This window comes from Stenella coeruleoalba (assembly GCF_951394435.1).
Source record: "Stenella coeruleoalba genome assembly, chromosome: 14".
Taxonomy (NCBI): domain Eukaryota; kingdom Metazoa; phylum Chordata; class Mammalia; order Artiodactyla; family Delphinidae; genus Stenella; species Stenella coeruleoalba.
Genome location: NC_137160.1, coordinates 39003027 through 39020224, shown reverse-complemented (window position 1 = coordinate 39020224; position 17198 = coordinate 39003027). Strand labels below are relative to the sequence as shown.

The 17198-nt window shown below is 37.7% G+C and overlaps 1 protein-coding gene across 1 annotated transcript in view; it reads left to right on the top strand.

Moving 5' to 3' along the window:
* Nucleotides 1-17198, top strand: part of LOC307196710 (FH1/FH2 domain-containing protein 3-like) — a 107679-nt gene that overhangs the window by 58077 nt on the left and 32404 nt on the right. Inside the window, exon 3 of the mRNA XM_079941934.1 lies at nucleotides 15313-15407. Coding sequence (XP_079798060.1) covers nucleotides 15327-15407 — 81 coding nt within the window. The 5' untranslated portion in view covers nucleotides 15313-15326. The remainder of the gene's footprint in view (nucleotides 1-15312; nucleotides 15408-17198) is intronic.

Genomic DNA, 17198 nt, shown 5'->3' with positions numbered 1-17198 from the left:
TGGAGAAATTAGGAGTCTGACAAATTTTTTAGAAGCTCAAAACCTGCTAATCTATTAAACCTTTCTTCATTCCTTTTGTTCCTCCTTATCCAAAAAATGGGAGAAAGTGGAATGAGAGAGATTGAGCATAGGTGTAATTGAGGCTACAAAGGCCCAGCAGTAATAAGGCTATTCCTGTACTGGTGGCTCATGAAGGCTTAGTTTTAAACCTTTAGTGTGGAAATCTGAAATATAAACTTTGATGCCGGTGGGGAGGTGAAGGAATGGTGTAGAAACTTATCCGTCCTATGTGTGGCATTAGATGGGAGATGAGGATGCAGAGAGCTTGGCTACCTAATGTCCTGGTGGGAAGGTCCATCAGAAAGAACCACACAAAAGATCCTGTTTTAAGGGCCCTGGGTGGAGGATCCTCCCTCCTCTGAGAGCTACTGTTTAGGCTTGCAAATGTGAAGAGAGGCCCTTAAGCCTGATTTATTTTAAAATTTATCTTAGAGACCTTTTTCAGGGGTAGAGAGAGGTTAGTAATTATTCCAAGAATGGTTTTGAAAATTTGCATTGCAAAAACTGCTGAATGTCATCAGGGGACTCCAAACTTTGACACCTTGTTGGAGCTCTTTGTGCTGATTAAATTCTTGTCTCCAGTCTAGAATTGGCAGCTTTTTCTCCTTAATTTTCATGCAGTAGTCAGTGTTGAAAGACTATTTCTTTGACAGTTGCCCTTGGGTAAAACTGGGCCTGGGCTTGTTATTTAGGGCGGTTAAGTGGAAGAGAATATTAATAAGGCAGACTCCAAGGTCTCCACTTAGTTCCAAAAATGTCAACCTTATCAATCACTTTTCAATATTTACTGCGGGCTTTAGTGCATAGTGGAAATTGGGAATTGGCAAATCCATTTCAGAGTTAAGAAGAGTAACTTTTAATGGTCTGATTAAAATAAGTTGAAATCCGTTTTTAAGATGAATTAGCTCATCCCAGGAGATAAGGTTTTAGTGATAGTCATGGTTTTTTCCCTCTCGGGAGATAACTTTGATTCAAGAACTCGCACCCCAGATTGTCAGAGCCCCTGCTGTGTTCTGCTTTAAGAAAGTACTGTCTTTATTCCCGTCTTACCCCTAGGTACTTTATGACCTTTTTTTTTTTTTCTCTTAGATTCCATATATATGTGTTAGCATACGGTATTTTTTTTCTCTTTCTCACTTACTTCACTCTGTATGACAGACTCTAGGTCCATGCACCTCACTACAAATAACTCAGTTTTGTAAAATAGATAGCTAGTGGGAAGCAGCCGCATAGCACAGGGAGATCAGCTAGGTGGTTTGTGACCACCTAGAGGGGTGGGATAGGGAGGGTGGGAGGGAGGGAGATGCAAGAGGGAAGAGATATGGGAACATATATATATGTATAACTGATTCACTTTGTTATAAAGCAGAAACTAACACACCATTGTACAGCAATTATACTCCAATAAAGATGTTAAAAAAAAAAAAAAAGAAGTGTCGATGATCTTGTGCTTCCATGGCCTCCAGGGGGTAGTGAATGTATCCAGCAACACAGCAAAATCCGTCTTCACTCCCAATGGGCAAGTCGCAGGTCACCGTCCTCCAAAACAAAACAAAAAAGCAAAACCAAAAGACCCCCCCCAAACCCAAACCAACCCTAGTGACCACTGGTAATGGTTTGTAGCAAAAAATTGCCCTTGTGGGTAAGGTAATTTTTCTTTAATTTTTCATACATCCAGTCTAGTTTTTCTGTACTTTTGGTTGAAATAAGTAGGCATTATTTGCAGTCACATTTTCAAATGGTAAAAATCTCTGATCTAATGGAATGGCTGTAGAATAGGCTTTTCTTCCTATTGCTTTTGTGAAAAGAAAGCCAAGTCAAGAGTGGGAAAATGCAGTTGAATAAGTCTAGAGACCTAATGTCCAGGCATGATGACTATAGTTAACAGTACTGGATTGAATTAGCGAAATTTGCTAAGAGAGTAGACATCACGCACACAAACTGTGACTCTGTGAGGAGCTGATATGTTAATTAGCTTCACTAAGTAATCATTTCACTGGGTATGTGTGTGTCACATCATCATGACGTATACCTTAAATATACACAATTTTTATTTAAAAAATATTTTTAAAAGTTCAGGAAGAGAGAATGATAAAGTAAATGGTACACGATATAAACAATTAATGGATCTGGGTAAAATGTATATGGGTAAACAAGAGTTCCTTGCACTATTTCTGCAACTTTTTTGTAATTTTGAAATTGTATCAAAATTAAAAGTTACCGTAAGATGCATATATATATATATATATATATATATATATATATATATATATATATATAGTGGGGAGGTGATGTACAAAGGTAAATTGAAATACTCAGACTTCAGTGGGGGAAATCTTTTGTTTCATGGTGGAACTCTACGGTCAGATATGCAAGTGGATACTTAGTTTGCAAGTGAAAGCCTTGTCCAGGACATAAGAAAAGGGCTAGTTTATAGTCAAATGTATGATATGCCTATAGTTATTTCAGTGCTTTTTAAAAAACCCAACAACATTGCATTAAAAACACTTCAGCCTAAACTGTGTAATTCCCTTAAGAAGGTAATGCAGCTCTGGAATCTCCAAGCCCATTTACAGAGTACATGTGACCTGTAATTTCACTGTAATATCGAGTGAAAGGAAAGAATGGATGAGGTGTTTATTAAAAGACTACTCAGGGCAGCAGTGTTTAAGAGCTCTTTGTTTAAAAAGTCAGATGACTCTGCCAGGAAGGAATTACCTTTCAATTTCTTCCATGGCATTTTTGGCATCTTTGGCCAAAGGAAAGGACATGAACAAGCAGGCAGATAACCTACATGGGATTGTTTTCTTGGGGTGGTCGTCTCCGATGAGTAAGAACTTCTTTTTTAAAAAAATTACATCTAGCTCTGGTTTGTAGAATGAATATATATTTTATATGTAAGAACTTGTCTTTAAAAGCAAGGCACATGTAACTAAATCAAGATTGACAGTCTTAGGAAGCCCTTAATGGAAGCAGAAGGTTCAGAGACACAGGAGCCCAGATGGGGTGGACAGGAAGCTGAAAGGTGGGTGGGAGGCTGGGGATGGGAGGGAGCTAGGAGGTCTTCCAGCTTCAGCTGATATGGTTAATGTTTTAGAAAATTCAGTGGTGACATCTTTCATGGATTAGAAAAAGAGTGGGAATCAGGCTGGGTCAGCAGTTGCTATAATCCGAGAGAGACAATGGAAGCTGGACCTGAGGCAGTGATGGAGGGAAGAAAAGGTGAATTTGAGGCCTGTTTCAGAGGAAAATGGAGGGAATTAGATGACTCACTGGAGGCAAAGGATAAGGGAAGGAAAGGAGTTTGGAATGATAGATTCCAAACTTCTGTGGCTGAGATCTATAGGAAAAGTTTTCGTATTTATATAAAATAGAACAAAAATAGAAACAGCCCTTACCTAAAATGAAATGCACTCTATTTTCTATTCTGTTTTGTTTCCTGAAAAAATAAATTGCCGGTCTAGACTCACTAAATTGATTTCCTAACCCACTTGTGGTGTTTGAAAATGCAAGTGTGCAGTGAGCTCCAGTGTGTAGCCTGGGTGATTGGATGCTTTTAACAGGCCCCATTGGGACTCACTGCAGTAGGCAGGGTGAGGAGTGTCAAGTGTTAAGGGGGAAGCACTTAAAACCCACCAGTCCTGCTTCCAGCAAAGCATCTGGGAGTTATCTGTGGCGTATGTTATTGTTCCTTTTAGAAGATCCTTGGACTAAAAGATTTCCAGCTTCAAAAAAGAAAGGAAAATAAGAAGGAAAATAAAAAGGAGGGAGGAAGGGAGAAGAGGAGAAATGAAAAAGAGAAAAAGGATTGAAAACCATGTGGTTAGACTGTTGAGGCAAAGTTCTGAGCAGACCCAGACACAGGACTTCACTCCAGGCCACCTTCCATGTTGCTGCTAGAGTTCTTATTCTAAAAGCAGAGAGGGAGGAGTTCTGCCTGAGAGGGCGTAAGCACACTGGAACTATCTCTCCTATTGAATGTGACTATAAACCTGGGAAAAAAATATGTGAAGCAACTATTTGAGGACTTTGAAGAGTAAACGGTAGTGGACAGATTGGAGAAGAAGACTAGAATTGGACGATAGCATTGTGATGGTGCTTTTAACATTTTTCTTCTAGTATTTCCTGGTCTGGACTCAAATCAGCCCCAAACCCAAAAGTGGCCATCAATGTATTCAGAGAGAGTTCCAGAAGAGGCCTTCTATTTCTGGCTTGAGTAGGAGGAAAAGGGACTCCAAACACTCAAGAGTGCAAAAGTACCCCGGTGTTTCTTAGTCTTTTCTCTGTTATCTTGAACCCCTGCCCCCAGGTAATCCCATGGTAAGAACAGCTGTGATAATAATGTGAGAACAGCAGGAACCTGCAGGCACCTAAAACTCTGAGGGAAGGAGGCATAAACTTTTGCTTTGATTGAGAGGAGTTGTAGTCACAAGGGGGTTGGGGTGAATTCCGTTTGTATTTTTCCCTCTCTGTTTTCCCACTGCCTGTCCCCAGATGTGAACACAGTCACAAAAAGTCAGTGGCAGAGCAGGATAAATAATGGCCCAGCTCTCTGGTTGAAAGACCGAGAAAGGGAGCCCCAGGGAACCTAAAAGCAAGTATCAGGGAGATAATGGAAAAAGAGGAGCTCAGGAAAGTGACCTTCAAAGTTTTTTATGAGCCCCTGAGCTCACCACAAACTACACGCATGAATCTGATGCTAATCAGTATACCAAAGAGTTTGAGAACTGAACAACAAGGTAGACCGCTGCCCAGGTTCCAGACTAGCCACTGGGTGGTAGACATGCAGGGCCAATCCAAATGGCACAACAAAGGACTTTGAAAATTGAACTGGTATTGGAACCACAGCCCATAAAAGGCAGGTCAGAACTTGTGGCTTAAAGGGAACAGGTTAAATTCCCTGCTTAAACAAAAATGTCAACATTTTCTCTAATATTTAAACAAAATCCAGAGTTATAATTTTCAAAATGTCCAGGATATAAGCCAAAATTAGTTGACATACAATAAACTAGGAAGATTTCAACTTGCATAGGAAAAGAGAAATCAGTAGACCCCAGGGCCAGGGTGACATTGACTGAATTTGTCAAATGCTTTAAAGCAGCTATTATAAAAAAAAGAAGTAAGGATGAACACTATTGAAGTGAATGGAAAGATAGAAAGTCTCAGAAAAGAAACAGAAGATATAAATAAGAGCCAAATGAAAAATTTAGAAATGATAAATACATCAGTCAAAATAAAAATCTTACTAGATGGGCTCAGTAGCAGGAAGGAAATGATGGACCTAAATTCAAATGTACCAATAATTATATTAAATGTAACTGGCCTGATCACAGTGATTAAAAGACAGAGGTTATCAGAATGGATACAAAAAACAAGACCCAACTAAATGCTGCCTATAAGAAACCCACCTTAATTATAATGCTATAGTTAGTTTAAAAGCAAAAGGATACAGAAATATATATCATACAAACACTAATCAAAAGAAGGCCATATTAACATTAGAGAAAGCAGAGGCCAAAGTAAAGAAAATAGCAAGGGATAAAGAAGGACATTATAATGATAAAAGAGTTGATTCATCCAGAAATGGAAAACCTATAGAGCTTCAAAATACATGAAGCAAAAACTGAGAGAATTGAAATAAGAAATGGAAAATCTTCTGTTGTAGTTGAAGACTTCAGCATTCCTTTTTTAGTAATCAATAGAACTGGTAGACTGAAAATCAGCAAAGCTATAGTGGAACTAAACAGCACCATCAACAACTAGTTCTAACTGACATTTTTAGAGTACTCTACCTAACTATAGCAGAATACATATTCTTTTCAAGTACATATAAAACATTCACCAAGATAGGTAATACCCTGGGTCATAAAAATAACAAATTTAAGAGAATTGAAATCATATGTTATATTTTCTGGCCATAATGGAGTTAAACTATAAATCAATTACAGAAGGGTAACAGGAATATCTCCAAATGCTTGGAAATTAAACAACATGCTTTTAAATAATCCATATGTTGAAGAGGAATTCTCAAATGGAAGTTAGAAAATATTTTGAACTAAATTAAAATGAAAAACAAATAAAAATCTGTGGGATGCAGGTGAAGCAATGCATGGAGAGAAATTTATAGTATTACATGTTTCTAAGAAAATAATCCATAATATAAACACCTGCCTTAAGAAACTAGAATAAAAAAGGAAAAACAAACTCAATCAAGTAGAAGGAAAGAAATGATAAAGATAAGGGTAAAAACTAATGAAATTGAAAACAGAGAAATAACGGAGTCGATATCAATGAAACAAAATCTCATTCTTTGAAAAGGAAGATAATAAGCAACAATGACAAAGAAAAAGAGAAGACACTAATTGCCAACATCTGTAATGATGGGCTATCATGACAGACTCCACAGACGTTAAATGAGTAATAAAAGAATACTATGAACAACTCTAGGTATATAAAATTGATAATTAGATGAAATGGGCCAGTTCCTTAAAAACCACAGATTACCAAAATTCACCCAAGATGAAATAGATAACCTGACTAGCCTTATTACTATAAATGTTATTAACTATGACTATTAAAGAAATTTGATTTGTAGTTAACAATCTTCTGAAAAAGGAATCTCCAGGCTCAGATGGTTTCCTGGTAATTCTGACAAACATTTAAAGACAAAATAAAACCAATTTTATGTAATCTTTTCCAGAAAACATCAGAGGAGGGAATGCTTCCCTACTCATTTTATAGGACCAGCATTACCGTGATATGAAACAAGACGGAGACAGGATACTATAGACCAATATGTCTCATGGACAAAGATGCTAAAATCCTCAGCAAAATATCAACAAATCAAATTCAGCAATCTATAAAAAGAATAATTCACCATGGCCAAGAGGGAATGCAAGCCTGGTTCAGTATTTGAAATTCACTTTGTGTAACTCACCACATTATCAGTCTGAAGAAAAACCACTTGATAATATCAATTGATATAGAAAAAACATTTGACGAAATTCAGCATCCATTTATGATTTAAAAAGACTTCTTAACAAACTAGACATTGGGGGGGATCGTCTTCACCTTGATAAAGGGCAATGTGCAAAAACCTATAGCTAACATCATAATCAATGCTGAAAGACTTACATGCTTTCCCCCTAATACTGAAAAAAGGCAAAGTTGTCCATTCCTACCACCCCTATTGAAATACTTAACCAGTGCAATAAGGCAAAGAGGAATAAAGGGTGGGGTGGGGGTGGGGGATATAGGTTGGGAAGGAAGAAATAAAATTGTTCTAGGTCACAGACAACATTACTGGTTATGTAGAAAACCTCAGAGAATCTACAAAAACATAACCCCCAAACCCCTAGAATTAATAAGTTTAATAAAGTTACAGAATACAAAGTCAAAACAAAAAAAATATTTTTATTTCTATAAACTAATAATAAATAGTTGGGAATGGAGAAGTTTTGAAAATACTTCCAGTAGCTCCAAAAAATATGAAATACTTATAAATTTAGCAGAAAGCCATATACAGAATCTTTAGTTAAAAACTACAAAACACTCATGAAAATAGAGAAGATCTAAATGATGACATAATAGGATCATGGGTTATAAGACTGAATGTAGTAAAGATGTCATTCTCCCAAAATTTATCTGTAGATTTAATGCATTTCCCATAATACTTCCTGAAAGATTTTTTGCAGATTTAGAAAAACTGCTTCTAAAATTTATGTGAAAAGGCCAAAGGACAAGAATAGCCAAAACAATTTTTAAAAGGAAGAATGAAATTGTGGGAGTTATACTACCTGATTTTAAGACTTCTTATGAAGCTACAGTAATCAGGATACTGTGGTGTTGGCCAAAGGATAGACGGATAGATCAGTGGAACAGAATAGAGAATCCAGAAATAGACCCATGCAAACATAGCCAATTGATTTTTGGCAAATTTGCAAAAGCAAATAAAGATAGGATAGTCTCTTCAAACAATGGTATTAGATCCATTGGACATCTATGTGAAAAAAAAAGAATATCAATCTAAACCTCACAATTTATACAAAAAATATCTCAAGATGGAGCATATATCTAAATATAAAAAGTAAAACAAAAAATTTTTAGAAAAAATCATTGTGACTGAGTTGGGCAGAGGGCTCTCCCCCACTGTGTGTCTTGGAGAGTCTTTCATTGCGTGCTTCTGTCCAGTAGATAACTGATGTGACTTCAGTGACGTACCTGATATGACTAATGTTCATTGAGCACCTACTCTGAGTCAGGCATTGCTCTAACTCAGTCCCTACAACACCCCTGAAAAGCAGGTAGTACAGTCTTACTATCTTATTTTTGAGATGAGGCAACTGAAGCACAGAAAATTAATAAAAATGCCTCGAGTAAATTCCATGAGCAGCATAAAAACCAAGGCCCTGATCTCTTTTTAGACCTGTGCTATTGTTACCCACCACTGTGTTCTGACATTCTCAACCTCCTCATCCTTCTTAGAAATGGAAATCACTAATTTTCGTGGTTCCTGTGACCCAGGCCATCTACTTTTTTTTTTTTTTACATCTCTATTGGAGTATAATTGCTTTACAATGGTGTGTTAGTTTCTGCTTTATAACAAAGTGAATCAGTTATACATATACATATGTTCCCATATCTCTTCCCTCTTGCATCTCCCTCCCTCCCACCCTCCCTATCCCAACCCTCTAGGTGGTCACAAAGCACCGAGCTGATCTCCCTGTGCTATGCTGCTGCTTCCCACTAGCTATCTGTTTTACGTTTGGTAGTGTATATATGTCCATGCCACTCTCTCTCTTTTTTTATTTTTTTCCTGGGCGAGTTTTATTCACAGGCCCTCATTTACATTGGTGGTATTTTGCTGCGGAAGCTTAGTGAGACATTAACCCACTTAAATCTATTTAGTGCCATCTTGTGTCTGCAGTGGGTTTTGCAGGATGGAGTGCTTTAGCTTTAGGGCTAGGGTGCAAAAGATCTAGCCTGAAAGCTCTTGATTGTCACAATGTTATGACAAATCAGTATGATCAGAAAGTTGAATTCCATTAGACATGGACTTTCTGGTGACTTTCTTCCTCCAAAGTGGGCAGTTAATAGAACCTTGAAGGGAAACATCATAGAGCGAAAACTTATAGAAATTCTTACTTTGACTCCCTTTTTGTAGTGGTGCCCTGGCTTGCTGGGCTTTCTGCAGTACCAGAGGCCCTGAGCAGTTAGGGAGGAGACTTTCATTCCTGGCTTTTCAGCCTTGGGGGGAAGGTCTCCCCAAGGAATGTACCTTCCAGAGGCTGAACAGTCTACATTGACTTCCCTGTGCCATTTTGCTGATTTAGAAGATGCTAAATCTGCCTTGGATTTGCTTCCTCAGCAGTGCAACTTGAATGGGAAAAGGACTGTGGTACAAAGTCCTCTTCCCTGGAGATTTGCAAGTTTGTTTTGGAAGGGAGAGGAGGAAAGAAAAAGGGAAAGGGAAAAGTGGGCAGAATGTGCTGAATTCTCAGAACTCTTTCATGAAGTGGGTGCTGCATCTTTCTGAAGGAGGGAGGGGTATGCCAAGAGGGATGGGCTAGTAAAAAAATTCTAAAAACCAAGAGAAGCACCTAACACTTTACATTATACAGTCTTATTTGGTTCCTTTTTGTATATTTCTTTACTTCCCAATTATAAAATTAATAGACGCTCATAATGAAAATCAGGGAAAAGTAGAAAAAAATACATCCAAAGAACATGTAACCAATCATAGTGCTTAATATGTCATGGGTTTCCCTTTCCTTCTGTGCTTGAGATTTTAGTGTTTTACTGAATTACATAATCGTTATAAGTTTCTACTTTTTAATTATTTTATCAGAAACGGTTCACAGGTTAGGACATAGCTTTGATAAATTGCTGTGTATGCTGAGTTCTAGATCTGATACATAGTTAGATTTCAGTTGATAGTTTGATGTTATAGATGACACTCCAGTGAGTATCTTTGCTTCATCCTTTTTTTTCCCCCTTTAATTTAGGGTTATTTCCTTAGGATAGATTCCCGAAATCACATTGGCTTGGGAAGAGCCTAGAGAGGACTTCCAGGCTCTGAGTACAGACATGGAGGAGCTCGCCTGCCCTGGCTGGAGGTGGACTCCGCCACTTGGTAGTGATGGGATTTGGGGGCACATTCCTTTACTTTTCAGAGCTTCAGTTTTTCCCTCTGTCAGACGGGAGTTATAATACCTGCCTCACAGCAGGGCTGTTGTATTAATAACACGTATATAGTCCCACCCTTGGACCTTGGGACATGATAGACACTAAATGGTAACTATTTTTAAAACAACTATAGCATTAAATAGCCTTACTATAGGACTTGTACCAACTTGCCCCACCACCAGGAATGTATGAAGTTACTGGTTTAACCTCTCCAGCAACTGATAACCTAATCATTTCTTTAAAAAATATCTTTCATGATTTAAGTGAAAATTCTACCTCATTATTGTTTTAATTTGCATTTTTATTATAGTAAGAATGAACAACTTTGTTATTGTAAACCAGCTTGTCATCTCTCTTATGAAATGCTTTTAGTTTTTTTCTATTGGCATTTAGTATTTTCTTATCAACTTGTATGAATTGTTTATGCAATAAATCATTTAAGCCTTTATCATATGCTGTCATATCATTTATCTAGTATATTTTTATATCAAACTTTAATTTCCTTTGTATGTTACATACTTATTTCTCATTAAGATGAGAAAGTGGTTATAATTGTGATCTCTTCATTATAAATTCTGTAGATGAGTTTTTTATTGGGTCTATAATATTTCTTGCAATAATGACAGTATTATGTATTCATTTCTAAACATCCTACCTTTAATTGTTTTTCATGTCTTGTTAAATTTGCTTGAAAGTTTGTAGCATGGCACTAAATAATCATGAGATTAATGGTCATCATTTAAAAATTTTTTCTGATTTTAATAGGAGTATCTCCAGTGTTTCACCACTAAATAGCATATGAAACTGTTATTTTCAAAAATGTACAGTTTATTGTGTCAAGGATATGTTCAATTAAGTGTTTAAATTTTTGAGTTTTTACTTCTAAAATATAGCAGAGGGAGGAACACTCCCAAACTCATTCTACGAGGCCACCATCACCCTGATACCAAAACCAGACAAAGATGTCACAAAAAAAAGAAAACTATAGACCAATATCACTGATGAACATAGAAGCAAAAATCCTCAACAAAATACTAGCAAATAGAATCCAACAGCACATTAAAAGGATCATACACCATGATCAAGTGGCGTTTATTCCAGGAATGCAAGGATTCTTCAATATACGCAAATCAATCAATGTGATAAACCATATTAACAAATTGAAGGAGAAAAACCATATGATCATCTCAATAGATGCAGAAAAAACTTTTGACAAAATTCAACACCCATTTATGATAAAAACTCTCCAGAAAGTAGGCATAGAGGGAACTTACCCGACATGATAAATATGATAAACCCACAGCCAACATCGTTCTCAGTGGTGAAAAACTGAAACCATTTCCACTAAGGTCAGGAACAAGACAAGGCTGCCCACTCTCACCACTATTATTCAACATAGTTTTGGAAGTTGTAGCCACAGTAATCAGAGAATAAAAAGAAATAAAAGGAATCCAAACCAGAAAAGAGGAAGTAAAACTGTCACTGTTGGCAGATGACTTGATATTATACATAGAGAATCTCAAAGATGCTACCAAAAAGCTACTAGAGCTAATCAAATAATCTGCTAAAGTAGCAGGAAATAAAATTAATGCACAGAAATCTCTTGCATTCCTATACACTAATGATGAAAAATCTGAAAGAGAAATTAAGGAAACACTCCCATTTACCATTGCAACAAAAATAAAATACCTAGGAATAAACCTACCTAAGGAGACAAAAGACCTGTATGCAGAAAACTATAAGACACTGATGAAAGAAATTAAAGATGATACCAACAGATGGAGACATATACCATGTTCTTGGATTGGAAGAATCAACGTTGTGAAAATGACTATACTACCCAAAGCAATCTACAGATTCCATGCAATCCCTATCAAACTACCAATGGCATTTTTCACAGAACTAGAGCAAAAAATTTCACAAATAGTATGGAAACACAAAAGACCCCAAATAGCGAAAGCAATCTTAAGAAAGAAAAACAGAGCTGGAGGTATCAGGCTCCCTGACTTCAGACTATACTACAGAGCTACAGTAATCAAGATAGTATGGTACTGGCACAAAAATAGAAATATAGATCAATGGAACAGGATAGAAAGCACAGAGATAAACCCACGCACATATGGTCACCTTATCTTTGATAAAGGAGGCAAGAATATACAGTGGAGAAAAGACAGCCTCTTCAATAAGTGGTGCTGGGAAAACTGGACAGCTACATGTAAAAGAATGAAATGAGAACACTCTCTAATACCATACACAAAAATAAATTCAGAATGGATTAAAGACCTAAATGTAAGGCCAGACAATATAAAACTCTTAGAGGAAAACATAGGCAGAACACTCTATGACATATATCACAGCAAGCTCCTTTTTGACCCACCTCCTAGAGAAATGGAAATGAAACCAAAAATAAACAAATGGGACCTAATGAAACTTAAAAGCTTTGCACCGCAAAGGAAACCATAAACAAGACAAAAAGACAACCCTCAGAATGGGAGAAAATATTTGCAAATGAATCAACGGACAAAGGATTAATCTCCAAAATATACAGTCAGCTCATACAGCTCAATGTCAAAAAAGCAACCAAATCCAAAAATGGGAAGAAGATCTAAACAGACAGTTCTCCAAAGAAGATAATGCAGATGGCCAACAAACACATGAAAGGATGCTCAACATCATTAATCATTAGAGAAATGCAAATCAAATCTATAATGAGGTATCACCTCACACCAGTCAGAATGGCCATCATCAAAAAATCTACAAACAATAAATGCTAGAGAGGGTGTGGAGAAAAGGGAACCGTCTTCCACTGTTGGTGGGAATGTAAATTGATACAGCCACTATGGAGAACAGTATGGAGGTTCCTTAAAAACTAAAAATAGAACTACCATATGACTCAGTAATCCTACTGCTGGGCATATACCCTGAGAAAACCATAATTCAAAAAGGGTCATGCACCACAATGTTCATTGCAGCTCTATTTACAATAGCCAGGACATGGAAACAACCTAAGTGTCCATCGACAGATGAATGGATAAAGAAGATGTGGCACATACATACAATGGACTATCACTCAGCCATAAAAAGAAATGAAATTGAGCTATTTGTAGTGAGGTGGATGGACCTAGAGACTGTCATACAGAGTGAAGTAAGTCAGAAAGAGAGAGACAAGTACCTTATGCTAACACAAATATATGGAATCTAAAAAAAAAAAAAAAAATGGTTCTGAAGAACCTAAGGCCAGGACAGGAATAAAGATGCAGACATAGAGAATGGACTTGAGGACACGGGAAGGGGGAAGGGTAAGCTGGGACAAAGTGAGAGAGTGGCATGGACATATATACACAACCAAATGTAAAATGGATAGCTAGTGGGAAGCAGCCACGTAGCACAGGGAGATCAGCTCTGTGCTTTGTGTCCACCTAGAGGGGTGGGATAGGGAGGGTGGGAGGGAGACGCAAGAGAGAGGAGATATGGAGATATATGTTTATGTATAGCTGATTCACTTTGTTACACAGCAGAAACTAACACACCATTGTAAAGCAGTTATACTCCAATAAAGATGTTAAAAAATAAATAAATAAAATAAATTCAAAAAAAAATTTGAGTTTTTACATATTTAGGAGCATACTTTTTCTCAGAATGGTGCTGTGGTTTTGTCATTTGATCTTTTGTTGGATAGTATAATAGTGAGTTTTCTAACATAACACATGTATTTGTATGCTTGGAATTAGTGTACACTCACTATTTTGTGCTTTGCTCTTTTCAATCATCGCCATTTTATCTGGACTGTTCCCACGACCTACGTATAAAGTTGTGCGTATGTGTGTGTGTAAAGCATAAAAGAAAGAATGTAAGAAAACATGTCAACATGTTAAGAATAATTCTTTAAACTATGAGATTATGATTTATTTTCATTTTACACCTCTTGTTGTCAGTTTTCTAAAATAAGATATCCTAATATTACCAGAAAAAAAAGTGTTACCTAAAAATGCCAATGCCATTCCAATTAATTATGGCTGCAGTAAGATAGGAGGTCAGACCTGATTCACGGAAGCCTATTTACTTAAGAGTATGTAACTTCTGTTTGTTCGTATTCTAGAATCCAAATTATTTTGATACCAAGGGAACTGAAAAAATAGAGTTAATATATATATTTTTTAAAGTAATAATGTGGCTTGTTTTTTTTGGTTTTGTTTTGTTTTGGGTTTTTTTGGTGAATAATAACAATCTGTGGTGACTATATTTTTCTTAACTAAGAATTTAGGACTTGGTATCAACAATTTTTTTATGATTTCTTTTTTTAAATTTTTTTATTGCAGTAAAAGTCACATAATATAAAACATACTATTTTAACCATATTTAAATGTACTCAGTGGCACTAAGTACATTCACATTGTTTTTCAACTCTCACCATCTCCAGAATTTTTCACCTTCCTAAGCTGAAACTCTGTCCCCATTAAACACTAACCTCCCCGTTCCCCCTTCCCACCCCTACCCTCTGTTTTCATGATTTCTGACATTTTAAAACCTGTAAGTCTTTAAAAGCATTACAAATAATATTTAAATACATATTTATTCCTTATCTTAAGGGTTCAAATTGTATTGGCGCAAAATGGTTCCATAGTGTCAGGGACCTGCCTGACCATAGGCTGGGGCACCAGACAAGTTGTTTTTAGAAACTTCATGCACCCTCTTGGCCCCAGCGGGAGGCCATGACCCAGACGCCATCTCATGGATATCTCTGCCTCGTCTGAGACTACATACAGATATAGAAACGTAAAAACATGCATTTATACATCAAGGCACAGAGAAACAACAATCACTGGCTTTGGTGCCTTAATTGCATCTTCCAGACACCAGGATAACCCTTATTTCTTCTGGAGTGATCAACACTTTCTGCAATGAGATTGCGCTAATTTCAGAGCTCAGGGATTCTCTGCAGATTTGGTTCTTAACATACAGTGTACTTAAAGTGTGAAAATCTCACTTGACATTATGATCACTGGAGCTTATATTTACATATAAACCATAACGTCTCCTTGCTTCTTTTTCTCTTCTCTTCTGTAGCTTTGGGCCAGATTATGTTGTATGTGGATGGGATGAATGGAGTAATAAACCACAATGAAACCATTCAGTGGCTGTACACGCTCATTGGGTCAAAGGTAAGAGGAGGTTATGATTGAACATTTTATTCAGTTTGCATGTTATACACCTGTCTTTTTACCCTGTTACCCTCTCTGAGATGGTTTTGCAGAAAGAAGTCCTGTTCAGCTTTGTTCCTGCCCTGTCACAGTACAAATAAGGACTACTGTTTTATAGATTAAAAAAAAAACCTCACTCAAATTGCAAAGAGCTTACGAATTTTTAATGTATTTTTATTTTTTCCTTTTAAGGCTTAATCAAATGCTTTTGGCACCTCTGGTTTTTAATGTTTAATTAAAACATTATGCCATGGATAGAGTATTAATATTACACACTGTATTTCATGTTTAATACTTTCAGTTACTTAAGTACATACTTATATGTTATACATATGTATATGCATATTCCTATATATAGATGAATGAATTTGAGATTACCTTTCAACTCTGCCATCAATTATAAAAGTGACCAACATTTATTAACAATTTACCTAGGTACCAGGCACCATAGTAGGTGCTTTTCAAGCATTATCACCTTTAATCCACATAAGACCGCTCTAAGGTAAATAATGCCATCCCCATTTTGTAGTTGAGGAAATAGTGCTTGGTTATGAGAATCTATCTAATTTCCCCCACGGATCTTGGCCTACGTCTGGCTGGCCATGCCTCGGCTGTGAGTGCCCACACTCTGGGGGTGCTGCCTTAAGGAGGAAGATCCACTCTGGTACCTAAGGGGTGCTGGAAGTTGAGTGAGGCTCTGGTGTGGTCTTCTCTGGATTCAGGTGGGACTGGGAGGTACCTGGCTGGGGGCGGGGTGGCGTGGATTTGGAGGAAGTAAGAAGGGATCCTGTCCTGAGCAGATGCTACTGAAGCCAGGCTGAAGTATGGTCAGCTTGTGGGGTGAGGCACCATAGCAGAGCCCACGGTGACTAGAGGAGGCAACGGGGTCAGGCAGGGAGGGCATCGAGGGCCTGGGTGGGGAATTTCAGCCTGACTTCGGTCACAGAATCAACATAGCTTCCCAGGGGTCCCTGCAGAACCTGTGGTCATCCCAGGCTTCCCATCCCTGTGTTCACTGCCACCCCCAGTTGGGCGAGCCTGCCAACGCTGGCAGGCACCAGTGCCATGCTCTTAAGCAATGAGTCACATCCCTTGGCCTCGCTTCTCAAAGTACCTGCTTCCTGAGGACCCTGCTGTATGTCAGGAGCACTCAGCCTTGATTTGACTTTATGACAAGAATAGATCTAGTTGAGGCTGTATCTTCCTTCCAGACTTGGTGATGGTGCCCTTGTGTGGGTGGGAGGGCCTTTCCCCTCTGGATGGCTTCGGTGTGCAATACCCACTGGGTCCCAGGTCCTTGGTTACATCTTCCTCTCAAGTTTCCTTTTCCCAGTATTATTGATGATAGAATCCCCCCAGTCCCATTTTATAATAGAAACAGCCATGGTTTCTCTTAGGAGACTGAAAATCTGTTCTTCTTTTTAAAAATTTGGCTCTGTTTTCTATGGAAAATGGATATGGCTCTATTTACAAACTGCTGTAGGTGACCTTGCAAGCTGAGTGGAATTCTAGGCCTAATAGGCTGATTTAGCCAGGCTGAGGGATGATGTGTATCTCATATCCTGTTTCAGCGTTTTCTGATTTTTCTGTCCTTCTGCTGGGAGCCTTCCCTAACCTTCATGTTCATTTGGAAGCTGCTCCCTCCCCTGTGCTCTCTGCATGGCCTCGAGGACCCCAAAAGCTAGGGAGATGGGAGAGTTTGCAATAAAAACTGACTTTATTATGGTCATCATAAAACGCCAACAAGCAGCC